Source organism: Zosterops lateralis (genome assembly GCF_965231275.1).
Source record: "Zosterops lateralis genome assembly, chromosome: 3".
Classification (NCBI taxonomy): domain Eukaryota; kingdom Metazoa; phylum Chordata; class Aves; order Passeriformes; family Zosteropidae; genus Zosterops; species Zosterops lateralis.
The window spans coordinates 15567501-15582702 of NC_139764.1; the positions used below are offsets into that span (position 1 = coordinate 15567501).

The 15202-nt window shown below is 37.6% G+C and overlaps 1 protein-coding gene across 22 annotated transcripts in view; it reads right to left on the reverse strand.

The window, feature by feature from the left end:
• Nucleotides 1-311: 311 nt before the first annotated feature.
• Nucleotides 312-15202, reverse strand: part of BICRAL (BICRA like chromatin remodeling complex associated protein) — a 45694-nt gene continuing 30803 nt past the window's right edge. For all 22 annotated transcript variants that reach the window (XM_083856533.1, XM_083856535.1, XM_083856526.1 and 19 more), the window contains 8 exons: nt 12176-13879; nt 10295-10394; nt 8956-9053; nt 7120-7181; nt 6865-7010; nt 6638-6732; nt 5333-5435; nt 312-4537 (listed from right to left, as the gene is read on the reverse strand). In XM_083856533.1, the coding sequence (XP_083712659.1) occupies nt 3735-4537; nt 5333-5435; nt 6638-6732; nt 6865-7010; nt 7120-7181; nt 8956-9053; nt 10295-10394; nt 12176-13879 (3111 nt within the window). In that variant the 3' untranslated portion in view covers nt 312-3734. The remainder of the gene's footprint in view (nt 4538-5332; nt 5436-6637; nt 6733-6864; nt 7011-7119; nt 7182-8955; nt 9054-10294; nt 10395-12175; nt 13880-15202) is intronic.

Below are 15202 nucleotides of genomic sequence, written 5' to 3' on the forward strand. Positions count from 1 at the left end.
GCAACACTGCAGGCTGTACTCCAAGATGAGAGGCAGCGCCCTTCATCACTGCTCCACTTCCACAGCCTCCAAAAATAAAGTGAGGAAGTTCCGGGCATAAGAGCTTTAATAGATCAGAGTCTCAGCATACTCTGAAAAATTCAATCACAGTAAGAAAAAGCTCATCACCCCTCTAATAAAAGTAGGAAGATTCCTTGTACCACCTGCAATTGCAGCATCTTCTTCTCACAAAATACCAAACAGTATCTATACCCAAATGCAGCTGACCCGAGTCAAACCTGTAGCACGGATGTGGTGGCTGCTTGAATGACAAAAGCCCTTTCATCTCCCATCTCCCTGAGCATTCAGGAAGATGATTCCTCTCCCTTGTGGAAGTACACCAGAGAAAGAGAACATGCCTGGAGAACCTCGCTGTGGCAAGACTTCTAATACCAACAAGGCAAGACCACTGGCTCCAAATTACAAGAGTGTAATTTGGAGATTAATATTATTGAATGTAGTTATAATGCCACATGAACCGAATCCTAATAGTGCATGTTCAGAAAGATGCATAAGGAGTATGGAAAGTTGGCCTACTAAGTACATTACAACAGAGCTGCAGCATGAAAAGCAGAGGAGTAAGAATATTTTGTAGTCATATTACTTAAAACTGAGACCAAGCATTTTTTGGAAATGTAAATATTCGACTTGGTTAAATCAAGACAATCACAGATAGACATTTTTTCCCAAATCTTTGGCTGTATTGCAATGGTTGTTTCAATTTGTAATCTCCAACTAAACATTTCCTATCCATGGATTAACAATATATTTACTGACTTGTGTCTTTTAACAGTATTTATCCAACATAACAAAATAAACTGCAATTTGTTATACTTTTTTTTTTTACAAAACATTTTATAAATATTTTTACAAAATGTATACAAAGCAATTTCAAGTGAGACATACTTTACAAATGAAGGTATTTAAGCAAATAAAGTCCATACCACGCTGACAATAAGTGACACATCCTCTTTAAGTGAAGTCAGTCTGTAAGGCCTCCCTACTCTAACAGATAAATTATACCAAAATCTTCAAAATGAACATAGTTTTCTTAATTGCCAGTTTAAATTTTGTTTTAATATTAGGCAGTATTAAATAACATTGAAATCACAACGCTGATCCAGCAAAATAATGAAAACATGTTTAAAGTCATGCACATTCACAATACTTTGCTGGACTTGAGCCCATATGATTAATAAACTTTTTTAAGCACCACAAAAATACAATTCTTTCATTTACTGCTTCACCACGTACCAGAATTCCTTTAGAATTGAATTCAAAGGAGTGAACAACAGAACATTAACAATCTAAGATCAATCTTACTAGGATTGTTCAAGGGGTTCCTCTCATGAGCAGTTCAGAGAAATGTGTCTGACCAAATCAACCACGATTACTTTTTGCAATTTGTCCTCTTTTATATGCCATTTTCCCCCCTTCCCAATGAGACCCAATAGAAGACACATAACCTGATACTTCAGTTATGTATTTGCTGTAGAGCCTGGAAACCCCATACCCATTTCAAGGTGGTACAACAAGAAAGGGGACTGATGAATGTGCAACTTCACTTTTTTTTTTCCCCAATAAAATAAAAAATTAACTAGTTAACATACAGCTGTGTAACTTACTGCTCTCCTTCCTAAATAGTTCAGAATGGTTAAATTACCAAAATGATAAAATAAAATATGCATCAGAATACACAGCCATGAGAATATTATTAAATCTAAAAAGGCAATAGGTGAAGACTATCTTGTCAGTTTTGCCAATAAGAAAACAACTAACTGCCTGAGAATCTATTCTGTGGACACCCAACTAAAATTTTAAAACTGGCAATACTTACTAATATTTCATACAACACTTGGGAATGTTGGGTTTTTACAAACATATACTTTAAAATTGGCACAATTTTTTTTTAAATGGCAATTAGTAACATACAAAACCAGTACTTCCATTCACGTTGCAGGGGAAATGAGTATTAAGGAAGTTCATCTTTCTCTCACTGCTTTCTAGATTTGGTTTCCTTTAGCGGTCAGACAGTGGACTGTAGTTCAATACTGAGTTGCACTGTAATGTTCTACTTTCCCAAGGATCTAATTCTGCTTCCTACTGTGCCATTCAGATGGACTGAATTGCACAGCAGCAAAATCTTTTGGTTCCTCTCCTGGCAATCTCACTGACAACCACAGCTTGTCACAATGAGCCTCTGACATCACGAAAATCATAATCAGCAAGTCTGGGAAATGGCTGGTAATGTTTCTGAGAAATGGTGGAGAAGTTCTGGGGGAGAACATGAGCATTCCTTAGAAACCACAAAAGCTGTATCCTCCTGAGCAGACATATGTACTACACACACGCGACCAAGGTCAGCGCGTTTATGTGCACAAGAGCACTCATGACCAAAGTAAACTAGAACAAAAGCAGCATGGGCAGCAAAAAAAAAAAAAAAAAAAAAAAGACGTCATAGATTAAAATAAATAAATAAAATAATAAGATTCTATCTTAACGACATGACAGCAAGCCAAATACAAACCACGCAATGGTTTCACTTGGCTTTACAATATGAATTAATAATTACACTTTTTTGATATGTTTAAACAATGGGATTGCTGATCAACTTTGGTCTGTACATATCTTGATAATTATGACTGCTACAGTGGATGATTTAACATTCTCTGACAGCAAAAAGCAAAAAAATCAAAAATAAACACTGGCCTTTAAATTTAATCAGAGTAAGGCTAACATCCTCTTAAAATATAAGCTACAAATACAGTTTTCAAATAAAAGTGCTTTTGACACTTGGTCTAAAAAAAAAACCAAAAAACAAAAAACAACAAATTAAAAAAAAAAAACCAAAAACATACCACTTCAGAAAGACTCAAGGCTGACTACATCCAATTATAAAATGCAAAATCTTTTCCTCAAGAGATAACATATATATGTATTATATATATAAATTCATGGCTCTATCATGGCCTCATCCTGTACACTTTGCTATTTACTGGCTTCCATTCTACCTTCCTTAGTCAAGCATTTATTACTTCATATCATGCCACTGTGACTAAGATCATATAATATCATCCCACAGACTAAAGTTACCCACTACAAATATATCAAGTACTAGTTTCTGCTCAGAAAGCAATAGAAAAGCACTTAAAATTTTAAATTATGAAGCCTTGTAAACACACTGATGATTTCCTTCCAACTTCAGAATCCTAGAATACAGATTCATTAACAAAGCAAATAATCACTTCTGAATAGAGGTACAGTGGATTTTCCAGAAAAACTAAAAATTTGATGATTTGTGAAAGAGAAGGGTAGGGGAGAATTGTTGCTTCCATCACTCTTTAAAAACATTTTCTTAATAAATATATCCTTTCAAATGACTGTGATTGTCAGTATATTACCATATTACATAGGGCCTAACAACCTGCAACCCTGTTACGTTGCAGTACTGCTCAATTAGCAAAAGCACTATGATAATAATACTTGAAACAGTAAGGCCCTAACAGACTGCATTCTAACAAGGATTAACTTTACTTGGATATCTCACTGTAACCACAATGAGTATTGCTCTCAAACACAGAACAGAATCTAGTTTAGAAAGGTTAACCTTAAATGCATGTCAGGCTGTACTTGTGGTGTCATTCACATTTGCTTCTGCTAAGAGAAACATAACTTTGTCCATGGTACTGTAACTATTAACACTCTAAGATACTATTTACAGCTGCTTCTAAAATAGAGTCAGTTTCTACAACACTTTCACTGTGGTCTGGAATAAATTTTTCCAGGCAGTTCTCTTGTGAAGCGATAGGTGAAAAATTAGGGAACTCTAATTCAACCGAGCCACTACTCGCCGCCTCGTTTTGTGGCTGCCTCCCGGCTTTTTTAAGTTCCAAGATGTTTTTAAACGTAGTTTCTAAACTCTTACTGAGCAGTAAGTCTTGCTGGGGTTCACCAGAGCCTTTCCTGTTATCAGGATGCAACACCTCATTCTTTGGAGAGCTCCTCAGAGTTTTGTCTTGAAGTGAATTGTTACACGTTACCTTTGAGAAAGACTGAACTGTGTTCCTTGATATTTTATTGTGTGTTCCATGACTGCCTCTTGACACAACTTTTGACAAGTCTTCAGAACTCAAAGAATTCTCAGTGGACTTGGCAAGATCTTTCCCACTCATCCTTTCTTCAGAAAGAGCCACGTACTGGCTCTCAGAAGTACAATTAGCTTTTTCAAACTTTAAAGCTTTAGTGAGGCTCTCGGATTTCTTAGTAGAAGCTTTTCCTTCTTGTGGTGTCAGAATGTTGTTAGGCACTAGAGGAAGTTTACTGTGATTTGTGGACTCTGCTGAGCTGGATTTTGGTCGGTCTCTGGCTTGGGTTTTGGTAGTCTGACTTCGGGAAGGTAATGTTTTGCTGGACTGGTGGTCACTTTTGCTGGACTGTGCTTCTTCAGCTGTTTTCTCAAATTGTTTGGCAGAACAACAAAAATCGGCCTGATAACCATCTGAAAATTAAGCAGCAACATTTTACTAAAATTCCCTACACATCCAAATAACTGACACTCCAATACAGTTTGAGTACTGAAATTCAAATAACAACCACAATTTACAGATCTGGGTCTGTAAGAGATGTTCATATGCTTAAGTGTTCTGCTGTGTACAGTGTAGGAGATTAGCACTAAATTAATCAGCACACTGCTCACGTATGTGCACTGTAAAACCAGATTAAGGGCACTTCCCAGCCTTCTAAATATGCAAATATGGTCTCTGAAGATTAATACTTTCTACAACACAACCTGTGAATATCTTTTAAAACATGCAGATTATGCAGAACCTTTAAACAAAGCTGTAATCTTACACAAATAACGTGTTTCCAGGTGCTATGTTTAACAACATCCCAGTTAAAAATGCTGCCATTTAAATGGCCATGACACTCCAAGAGCAACACTTCATTAAGATGAACAAGAGTATTCATGCTTTAAACAGGGCTGTTCTTTCTGACTGCAAGCAAACTCAGAGATTCTCCCCTCCTAGAATGGAGGCACTGCAGGAGTCGTGACTGTTGTCAAAATAAACTCTTAACATTTCTCTGCCAAACAGGTAAAGTATTTTTTTCCCCACAAATCACTGCTTCAATACTACAGTGTCTCTGGACTGCTGCATTCTGGAGTTATAAAAAGTTCTCTTGCAAATGCTATTCAACATTTCAATAACAGGAATCCACAGCAATCAGTGCCTCACTGTGGCCACAACTATTTTTAAACACTCCACACTTAATTTAGAAGTTAAGCATTACTTACCAGGATCCACAAGTGCAAGACGCTTATCCCGGGTCAGAGATGCTCTTTCCTCCTGGTTAAACATCCTATCAATCATAACCATTTCTGCAGAGGGATTTATCCGCTGGAGAAAAGGAAAAAACAACCAATCTCTGTAGTGACTCATATATTGGTACCAATTCAAAACACTGATAGCTTAGTTAACTTCCAGAGAAAAAGAAACTTCTTTTATTAGGTACTTGAGAAGAACATTCACAATTCAACAGTCTTGACTCTGACCCAACCACTACTGAAACTCAATCATGAAATATTACTCACATTGTACTGTAAATTTAATTTGGGAAAGACCTTAAAACAGGGAATTGCTATTCCAGCCGCATAAATTGTACTTTTTCAGGACTGTGTATGCTTACTACTGTATACCACAAGTTTATTTCATACAGTATCCTTCTCTTTTAGGGAATCAATCAGCAAAAACTTTGAACTGGGACCACCCTATCATCTTCCCTGCATTTCTCTCCCATCCTTGTAACCAGCTGGTGCAGAACTGCATTTTGCTGACAACACCCTCAAGCCAAGTTGGATCCATCCATCACAGAAAAGGTTCACTGCACTAGGCCATAAACAGGCAAGTAATTTCAAACCTGAACACTACGTGAAATAAATCTTTCAAAATTACTAAATGGGATTTGCCATACAATATACCAGATGCTAAAAGAACAAATCTCAACCTTCATCCTCTCTTTACACCTGCAAATACTTGCAAATATTTAATGGATTGGATCTTTTACAATGCAACTGTCAGTTTTAAAACTGTATTAATTCTAAGAGTTATATTATGTGTTCCTGTCTCTAAATATCTAAATGTCTTTTATACTCAAATTCAGAACTTTTCCAGGCTTGAAAATCAGCATGTCTGAAGTCACAATTACATTTTCTGACCCTTGAAAAATACATTCTTAAAGTAACTTGGCCAGTTTTATTTTCCCTCATACTTGGAACTGTGAGAGCATGTAAAATCGGAAACACTTCTGACGAAGTTCCACATAGCTTTTAAGAATAATGATTTCCTAAACTGTAATATGAATTGGCTCCAATTATAACACGTCTGGAGGCCTCTGAATGGACAACATCAACACCATTTCAGGTTCCATCAGTCACAGAAACACAGAAATCACCCTCCTGACTATTCACAGCCTCTTCTACTTCAGTGTAAGAGCAAAACAGAAGCAGAGAACAGAAGTTCATGTGCCTGTTCTGTAGGTATTTTTTCAACAAACTGAATCCCATCCCATAAACAAAGTGTACCTGGATTCTACACCTTACCATTGCATCTTCTATAAGCAAACATCTGTATTTGTTCAGCATAGCCTGTGTCCTCTTCAGAAGCTGTGTAGCTACAGATTCAAATTCACTGTCCACTAGAAAGACAAAGTACACTTTCAAACACCATTCCTCAATAACCTGCATAAATTTTAAAATATTCCCTTTCTTATTGCTCTAATTTACAAAAAGATTAAAAACTTACTGCCAAATTTTAAAAAGAAAAGTACCTTTTCTTAAATCTTCCTCTGTTGGCAGTGATCCCTGGCACACATGGTATGAAAGGAGTCTCTGAACTGCATCATTTAATGATCTGAACCGACTTTTATCTGGTGTCACAGCATGTACCTGATCCTTCTGTAATTGCTGCAGAATACTACAAAAAAATTAATGATATATATTTAACATCCTGTACAGAGGCTTTACATCGACAAAAGTAAAAATCAAGGTTTATGCAAGAAAATTACAATGAAATAATGACTTACAAAGCTCCTTTAGTTAACTGTTTAGCAGCAGGCCTTTTCTGTCCAACTAAATGACCATCCACCTAAGTTCAAAGTAAAAGACAAATTACAATCTATCCCCTCATTTGCAAAGCCTAAGTTCCAGGATTTGTTTCTGTCAATTTGTACATCACCAACATTAACTCTAACCACCACGTAAGTATAAACACTTTCAACTATCTCCTATTTTCAGAGGGCACTTGTATCCTTAAAATGGGGAAGTGACATAAACCAAAGGTCTGAAATGCTGTTTGTAGACAAATCCCACTGTTGTGCATTACACCTATTTCACTAGGAAAGAGATGATCAAATGGTACAACTAAAAACTTTTACAAATAAATCTGCTCATACAGACTGTCTCTGTGTTTCTCAGAAGATGTCGTCTGATATTGATGGATTAGAATATCCGTGAGGAAAGCAGGCTAACATGGTGCACTTAAATTCTCAAAAGCCAGAGTGGCTGGGGGGGTGGTAAAAGTCATTCTAGAAATTCTATTTCAGTGTCAATGCTACAGATATACCCATCAAGTAGAGAACTCATTTTCTCCTTCGCTTAGACATTTAATGAAATCAGTATTTTTTCCTGGGAACACTGTCCTGCGACCTGAGGCTCTCTCAGGGGGTAAAGACTCACAGCAGGCACACTGGAATAGAATTTGCCTCAAAAAGCCTCCAACTTCAGAGCATAAGAAGTAGTTACCAAGCAGAAAAAACACCTGAGCAACTACTACACAACCAGGCTGACCCCCTAACTAAGCACTACTGTAACTTCTGCTCTACTTGTACATCAATAAAACATGGAAAAACATTCCTGTCCTACTGCATTGACAAATACATTTACAAACAAAAATTTTAAGTCAGATCCTCTCCAAAAAAAAACTCATCCTGGACAGTGGTTTTGTACACACTTGCATTATGTGGGAGAATTTTTGATGGTAAAAAAAGAAGACTGCAGTAAAGAATAAAACAAAGACAAGGTGGAACTTTTCTGCTACTTCTCACAAACCACTCTCTCCCAATCAGACAGAGAACAGCTGAGTTTGTAAGAAATAATGAGCAGGCTGAACTTTTGGCCAACTCAATAAAGAATTGTTATGTCATACAAAATTATCTTCAGGGAACAGTACAGTCAGACTCCACTTACTGAACTGAATCTCAAAGCAGCATTCAGTGTATCAATTTGAAAAGTAATCAACATTTATTATGTCAAGGTAGAACTTGTCAAGTTCAAGGGAGTTCAGATACTCTACAAAAAACCTACAATGATTCCTTACTTATTTGCTCACTACCTCCCCTCACCCCAGTGGAGAGGAGAACTAGGAAAAAAGTAAACCTTGTGTGTTGCAAAGAACAGTTTTAAAACAGAAAAAAATAAAATAATATAGTAATGATAATTATTGCAAAGTTGTAACGAAGAAGAGAAAAAGGGGGAATTAAACCCAGGAGAAACAAGTCATGCACAATGCAATTGCTCAGCACTCTCTGACCAATGCCCACCCCTTTCCTGAGCAGTGACCAGCAGCTCACAGGCAATTCCTACGTTTATATACAGAACATGATGTTCCATGGGATGCTCCTCTGGCCATTTGTGCCAGCTGTCCTGGCTCTGCACTGCCTCACTGGCACAGCAGGGGCACTGGAAAAGCCGTGACTTGCAGAGTAAGCACTGCTCAATAACCAAAACACCGGTGCCTTATCAGTGTTATTCACAGCCCAAACACAAAACACAGCATTGGACCACTCACTGAGAAGAACATCAATGCTATCCTGGTCAAAACCAGGACAGACAGGGAAACATAAACAGAAGTTATTCTCTACCTGTATATTCTGCTGAACTGATGATGATCCTATCACTTTTTCCTGTGGCTGTGCAGTTCCTAGAGACTGTTGTATGATTTTTCCTCCAGAGTCTTGTCCTATAAAAGAAAGTTTAAAAGATTGTCATCCTAAGCAAGAGGAGAATAATTTTGTGTACCTATCCTGATAATTTTACTTGTTTTTAGGAAAGACACATCTTATGCTTAAAAGCATTCATGCAACTATCCTGCGGAGAAACCAGCTCATAAAAATTAAACAGGACTGATATTTTGTCCTGAAAACCACAAAAATCCTCAGCTATAAATCACATCTCACCATGGTACTGCAACATAAGAAGAAATTCAAGTATTGTAAGTTTAGTGTCCCAACAATATACCTAAAATCATACAGTAAATTTTATCAAGCTTTTCAGTACTAACCCTCCCTCAAGTGTATTACCCAATTTTTCTGAAGCTCCTAGAGGTACTTAGACAGCAAGCATATTTTTCCCCCTTAATTTTTTTTAGATAGACAGACTTCTTCCAATTGCTTTGCTTCATGATCCAAACAGCATCTTATCAGTCATGCTATGTTACAACCAAAGCAATTAAGAATTTATTAGGTCTTTTGCCCAAAGACACACAGCATACTGGGCAGATTGTATAGAATTGCCTGGAGAGCTTATACGTAACAGTACACAAGAAAAAAAAGAGCAAGGTAGAGTACAGGACCTTATTCAAAAGGTTACTTAGGCACAAAGAGAACAGGAAGGTTACTGCCTTTTTCTGCTGGCCTTGAATGCAACGGTTTTGTTCTTTCAGTAGCACAGTGCTGCTTGAAAAGCTGCTATTTTGACATGAACAATGCATGAGCTATTGCAACTGAAAGTGACACATTCAAGAACAAAGTGAGTGATGACAGCCTGCACATAACCTTGTAATACCGATTTCTCTTCCCTCTCTAACTGAAGCAGCCACCACATTCAACATTCTAGAAGTTTCATGGAATTTTAGCAGATGTCTGTATTTTGAAAATAACTTATTTCTATTTTCCTAAGTTGAAAAAAAAAAACCAAATCAAAGAAGGTACAATTTTGGATTTTATAGAGAGGAGCAATAATTGCTAATTGTGAAGATTGAACTTTTCACTCTAGAAAATGAAGTGCCATGGTTGGGAAAAAATCAAAGCATGCATTCAAAACTGAAAAAATACAGCCTGAATTCTTCTAAAAATAAAATTCCAACAATCTTTAGAACCCTGTGAGCATGAGGCATCAATGTAAGTCTGACACACTGAAGAAAAACGAATCTCTGTTGCTGGAGAAAATGAAGAAAATTATGTTAAAAAGACCTTAGTTGACCTGATAGTGTGTTGCTCAGAAGACTTGATAGCTGAGGCTGTCTCAAATTGTCCTGCGTCTTCGATGCAGAAACTGGTGATGTCTGGTTCACAGCCTTTTTCTGCGCCACATACATAAAATAAAAACAAATTTTTTAAAAAAATCACAGTAAAATATTCACTGAAAGCTTTAAGAAAAACAAGGAAAAGGCATCTAAAATTCATCTCTACGTAATCTTTTCTAACTTCAAACCCATCAGTGGTAAAATTTCACACATCTCAATCCCTCCAAGTTCAAGAATTTTATAAAGTAAATCAGAGAGGAACAGAAATTACACTAACAGCACAAATATATACCAGCTGCATTCTGCAAGACCCCTGGTTTCCCACTACAAGCAGCTCTCAGCAAACTCAGCTTCTCAGAGTTCCACAACTGCAAGATGATGAAGCTGCTTTCCCAACAAAAAATATCCACAGTGGAACAAATCCTCCACTGCTTAGCAACTAAATGATACATGGTTTAGTATAAAGTACAATGTTTAAAATGTAAGTACAAACAAATTTAAAAGATTCTGGCAAATAGTGGCATTTGTTCTCTGTAAGTTGCCATTTACAGATCTGAAATTCCAGCACAAGAACAAAATGATCTTTTACAGCAATAAGAAATACTGTTTATATAACTGCTGAAACTCACTGACCCAGCACATAACCTTCAAATAGGGAGATGTAGACATATGAAGAGAAAGTCAGACAGGCCTCAAATTACTCATCTGCAAACAAAATGTTACAACCTGCACCAGAAATCCTGGCAAAGACTACTAATATGTTTCTACAACACATTCATACTAATTTTCTTAAATACCCATTATTTTCTAAGACATTATTTCACTGTAGATTTGGGTTTGGTTAAAAAAAAAAAAAATCCATCACTGTGGAAAAAGAGAAAGATCTAAGTAAAAGAAGTGAAAGAAGAGAGGAAGATCTAATTAGTGCAAATACATTCTGAGAGAGTGACCAGTATTTTAAAGTGACAAAAAAAAAGTTCAAAAATGGACAGAAATTGCTTGTTGCTAATTGTCTGAAAAATCACTGAGTTAAAATTGGCAGGTTCAGTCTGCAACTCTATGAATTTTATTTTTCTTTTAAACTTTTGACTGTTTGTAACTTATGAAAACTGAAAAATTTGTGGTGAATATATACCACAAGTGTATCTACTGGACAAAATAGACCACATTGAACCTTAAAAGTGAATTCAGACTTTTTTTAATACTAGCTTGACTTTTTAGAGATTTCTGTTTTTTTTTTAAAGGTATGCTTTTACAAACTGCTTTAAAAGGTATTCCTTTTTAAGGATTCTAAGAAACATTTCTCGTCTTTGCAGCAAATTTGAAAGCTTCTAACTGCTCCAGACACACATAACAGAAGTGCCAATATGATAAATAACAGAAGGAAGCCCAAGAAACCTTTTCATCTCTAATTTCAGAATGTGAGGTCAGAAGACTTTTAAGTGCCAGGAATGAACCTCAGCCTTTATATCTAGCCTATGCTAAGGTTTAGAGAAGAGCTCGTGATTGTTTAAACTTACAGTGCCCATTCCTTTAAACAGGAGCAGAAATAGATCAATGCTAAGCACTTCTGAAAATAATGTTATAAATCACCAACAAAATCTTCGGAGTTAATCAAAGTGACAGAGTTGTTCATTCAGTGACAGGTTTAGAAAATACAAATATAAATTAATAACATTTAGAAAAGTGAAATAATGACTCTGGGCTACAGTAATTTTCAGCAGTTCCACAGTATTTGTAACAATACAAACCAGCAAAATTAAAATTCTGTGTATTAAGCAGATTTTAGCACAGCTTAGAAGCCTGTTTTCAGCTACACTCCCAAGCAGCTTTCCTACCTGACCAAAAGCAAACTGTTGTTGTGTTACTCCCACAGACGTGTGACTGAAGGTGCTGACAGACTTGGAGGAGGATGCTGGAAGACGATGGGATGCGCTGACGGCAACCTGAGCTCTGCTCTGGACCAGCTGATCTCCTGTGAAGTTCCCTCCCGACGCGACAGACTGAACTGAGGCTCCCAGGCTGGGGTGCACTGAACCGGAGGAACTCGCGGTGGAAAATCGATTTGAAGCTGACATATTTGACACCGTGGACTGCCCAGGGGACATGGTGGTAAAACTCGACCTGCCTTGAGAAACGTTAGCTTGGCTGGGGGACAAATGCAACACCGTTGGCGACGCCTGCTGCAGTGGCACCTGTCCACCGACAATTTGGGAAGTTCCATGATTTACTATAACTTGGTTTCCAGGAGCTGTGAATGTCTGGCCTGAAACAAGCTGAACAGCTGTGTTCTGATTATTCAGCATCTGTCCTGAATATGACTGGTTGGCTCTTAGCATGTTTGTAGAGTTCCTGTTGAGCATTACATGCTCAGCAGACACTTGGCCGGGAACCAGCTGGGAAGGCTGAGTCTGAAGAAGTTGTCCATTTATGGCCTGGACATGATGAACTGAATTAGAATTAACAGACAAACTTGTAGGTATGAGAAACTGGTTTTGAGGTGCGTGAGGCTGTCCCATAGGAGAATGGATAACAATACTACCTCCAGCATTGCTAACTGTCTGAGGTGTAACTGACTTTCTTGTATTTTGTTGTTGATTAACAATATTAACAGACATATGAGGACCAACTACTGAACTTTGAGGTGAGTTTGCAGAAGCAAATGGAATCCCTTGCTGTACATGATGTTGCTGTATTCCCAAGTTATTCACATTGTAAGCAGTCTGCTGACCCATCTGAATAGGCTTTGGTTGGATATTAATAGGAACTTTGTTAGAGTTTGGTGCCAAACCCCTTTGAATGATGATATTATGGACAGGCAACGAAGTCTGAAAATTTGTGCTGTTAAATGGAACAGTTACGGGTTGTGCTACTGGACTTGAATTTGAGTTACTGAACAGCGAGTTCCCGTTTGGAGTTTGTCTATGAACCAAGAGGCCACTGCTCATGTTTGCAGGTGTTTGCTGACCATTGCCTTTCAGTATTATCTGAGATCCATCGAGGTTGTTGATGGTCATCATGGAAGGTTGATTACTAAATGAACCAATCAGCTGTATCTGCCCAGAACCACTAATCTGGCTGCTATTAGACAAATGCTGGCCGGGAACACTAATTCCGACGTGTTGCATAAAGCCATGTTGCACACCGACTGTATTGCTTGCAAAAGATGCTCCAACAGGTTGCTGTACCACTTGAGTAACTCCTATAGGTTGCAACGTCTGACCTGAGTAATTAGAAACATTAGAAGCCTGAGTAAAGGATGCTGATGAAGAAGGATGAAGCTGAGCTTGTGCAAACTGTTGGCTAGAACCTACACTGGCATCCAAATATGCCTCTTCCGCCAAAGTCTGTTCAGTAATATTGGCCTCCTGCAAGGACTTCTGAAGAATATCAAAAGGCTGATCCTCAGTAAGATCAGGTAAAGGAGAAGACACAAGTTCATCTTCGAGAAACTGAAGGCTACTGGACAGCTGCAGTCCATCACTGGGCCCCTCTCCAAGCTGACCACTTACACCTTTTACAGACGACTTAGGATCAGTGTTCTGAAATGCAAAACAAGAAATAAATCACTTCCAGAATTCCAGTATCTGCTTTGTTTCCTCATTAGTTATTTTTTCATGCAAGCAAACTTTCTACACAGAATTACACTCTTCCCATAGCATTTCATGGTGATGTTGACCCCATACAGTGAGCCAGCACAAACAGGTCATGGATATCCTGCTCACACCCTGAGACCACTGGAGATGCTTCTCTCCTTTCCCTTCTCAAACCTCTCAACACACAGCACTCAGCTCTGTAGCTGCACTGTTTCAAGAGGACATGAAATGCTCTTGAAGTGCCATTTTCCCCTCCTCAAGCTGAGCACTCTACTGACAAAAGGATGAAAGAAATGAGGAGGGAAAACACCTCCACTATAACTCAGTTTGGGGCAAGGCTTCAGTAGTAACAGCAGAAGCAGAGACAAGGCCGAAGAAAGCTTTCCTTTCACTGACTGCTGTCAAACAAGATTCGCTCCAAAATCCTACCAGCATTTCTATAATCACTTACTGATCGATTCACTAGATATAGATTCACTAATGACCATTTCATAAAGTTAAGGCATTATTCCTTGGTTAAAAATTCCTTGTTTAAACAAGGCTAATTCCTTGTTTAAAAAAAAATCAGAAACAAAAGAGTAAGAAAAAAAAGTGCTACATACTGTGGTTTATGTTTGTAAAGATTACTGAGAACTATAAACATTGGAACTACCAGGAATATTAAGTGGCACCTTTAATGAAAACATCTCTCAAATCCACATCCATTAGCACTGAGATAAGGAAAATCAAAACCTATTTACTCTGGCCTACTGTCAAGATTTTCCTAAAACAAAGTTCTGTCCAGAAACTCTACACAACACAAGCATCAGGTTTCTGCAGATAGAATGAGAAATTCCAATGCATAGTAATACTCACGATAGTTTTGAGTTAGGCCAAGTACACCTTTCTAAATTGCATGATCACATCTCAGCTATTGAGAAGCAACAACCAGTTCCTTTTTAGGTCAGGATAAATGGAAACTGGAGGTGTGCAATTATCAGTCACATTCATACTCTGAGCGTTCACTCCTTGAAGGTCATAGACGTTTGTTTTCACCTCATGTAAATAGTGTGAAGACTCTGCAAGCTGTAATTATCACATGTACTGATGTCCCCACCCTAACTTCAGTTCCCCAAGCATATTTATTCAGAATTTTACCCCTGTTTCTGTTTCTGAAAAATCTGTGTATTTTCTGAAACTTGTCATCTAGATTTTTCTTAAGAGTAGATATCATATTTTCAAGTTACAACTATTAAACTACAGCAAGCTTTTAACATTTACATTAACAGA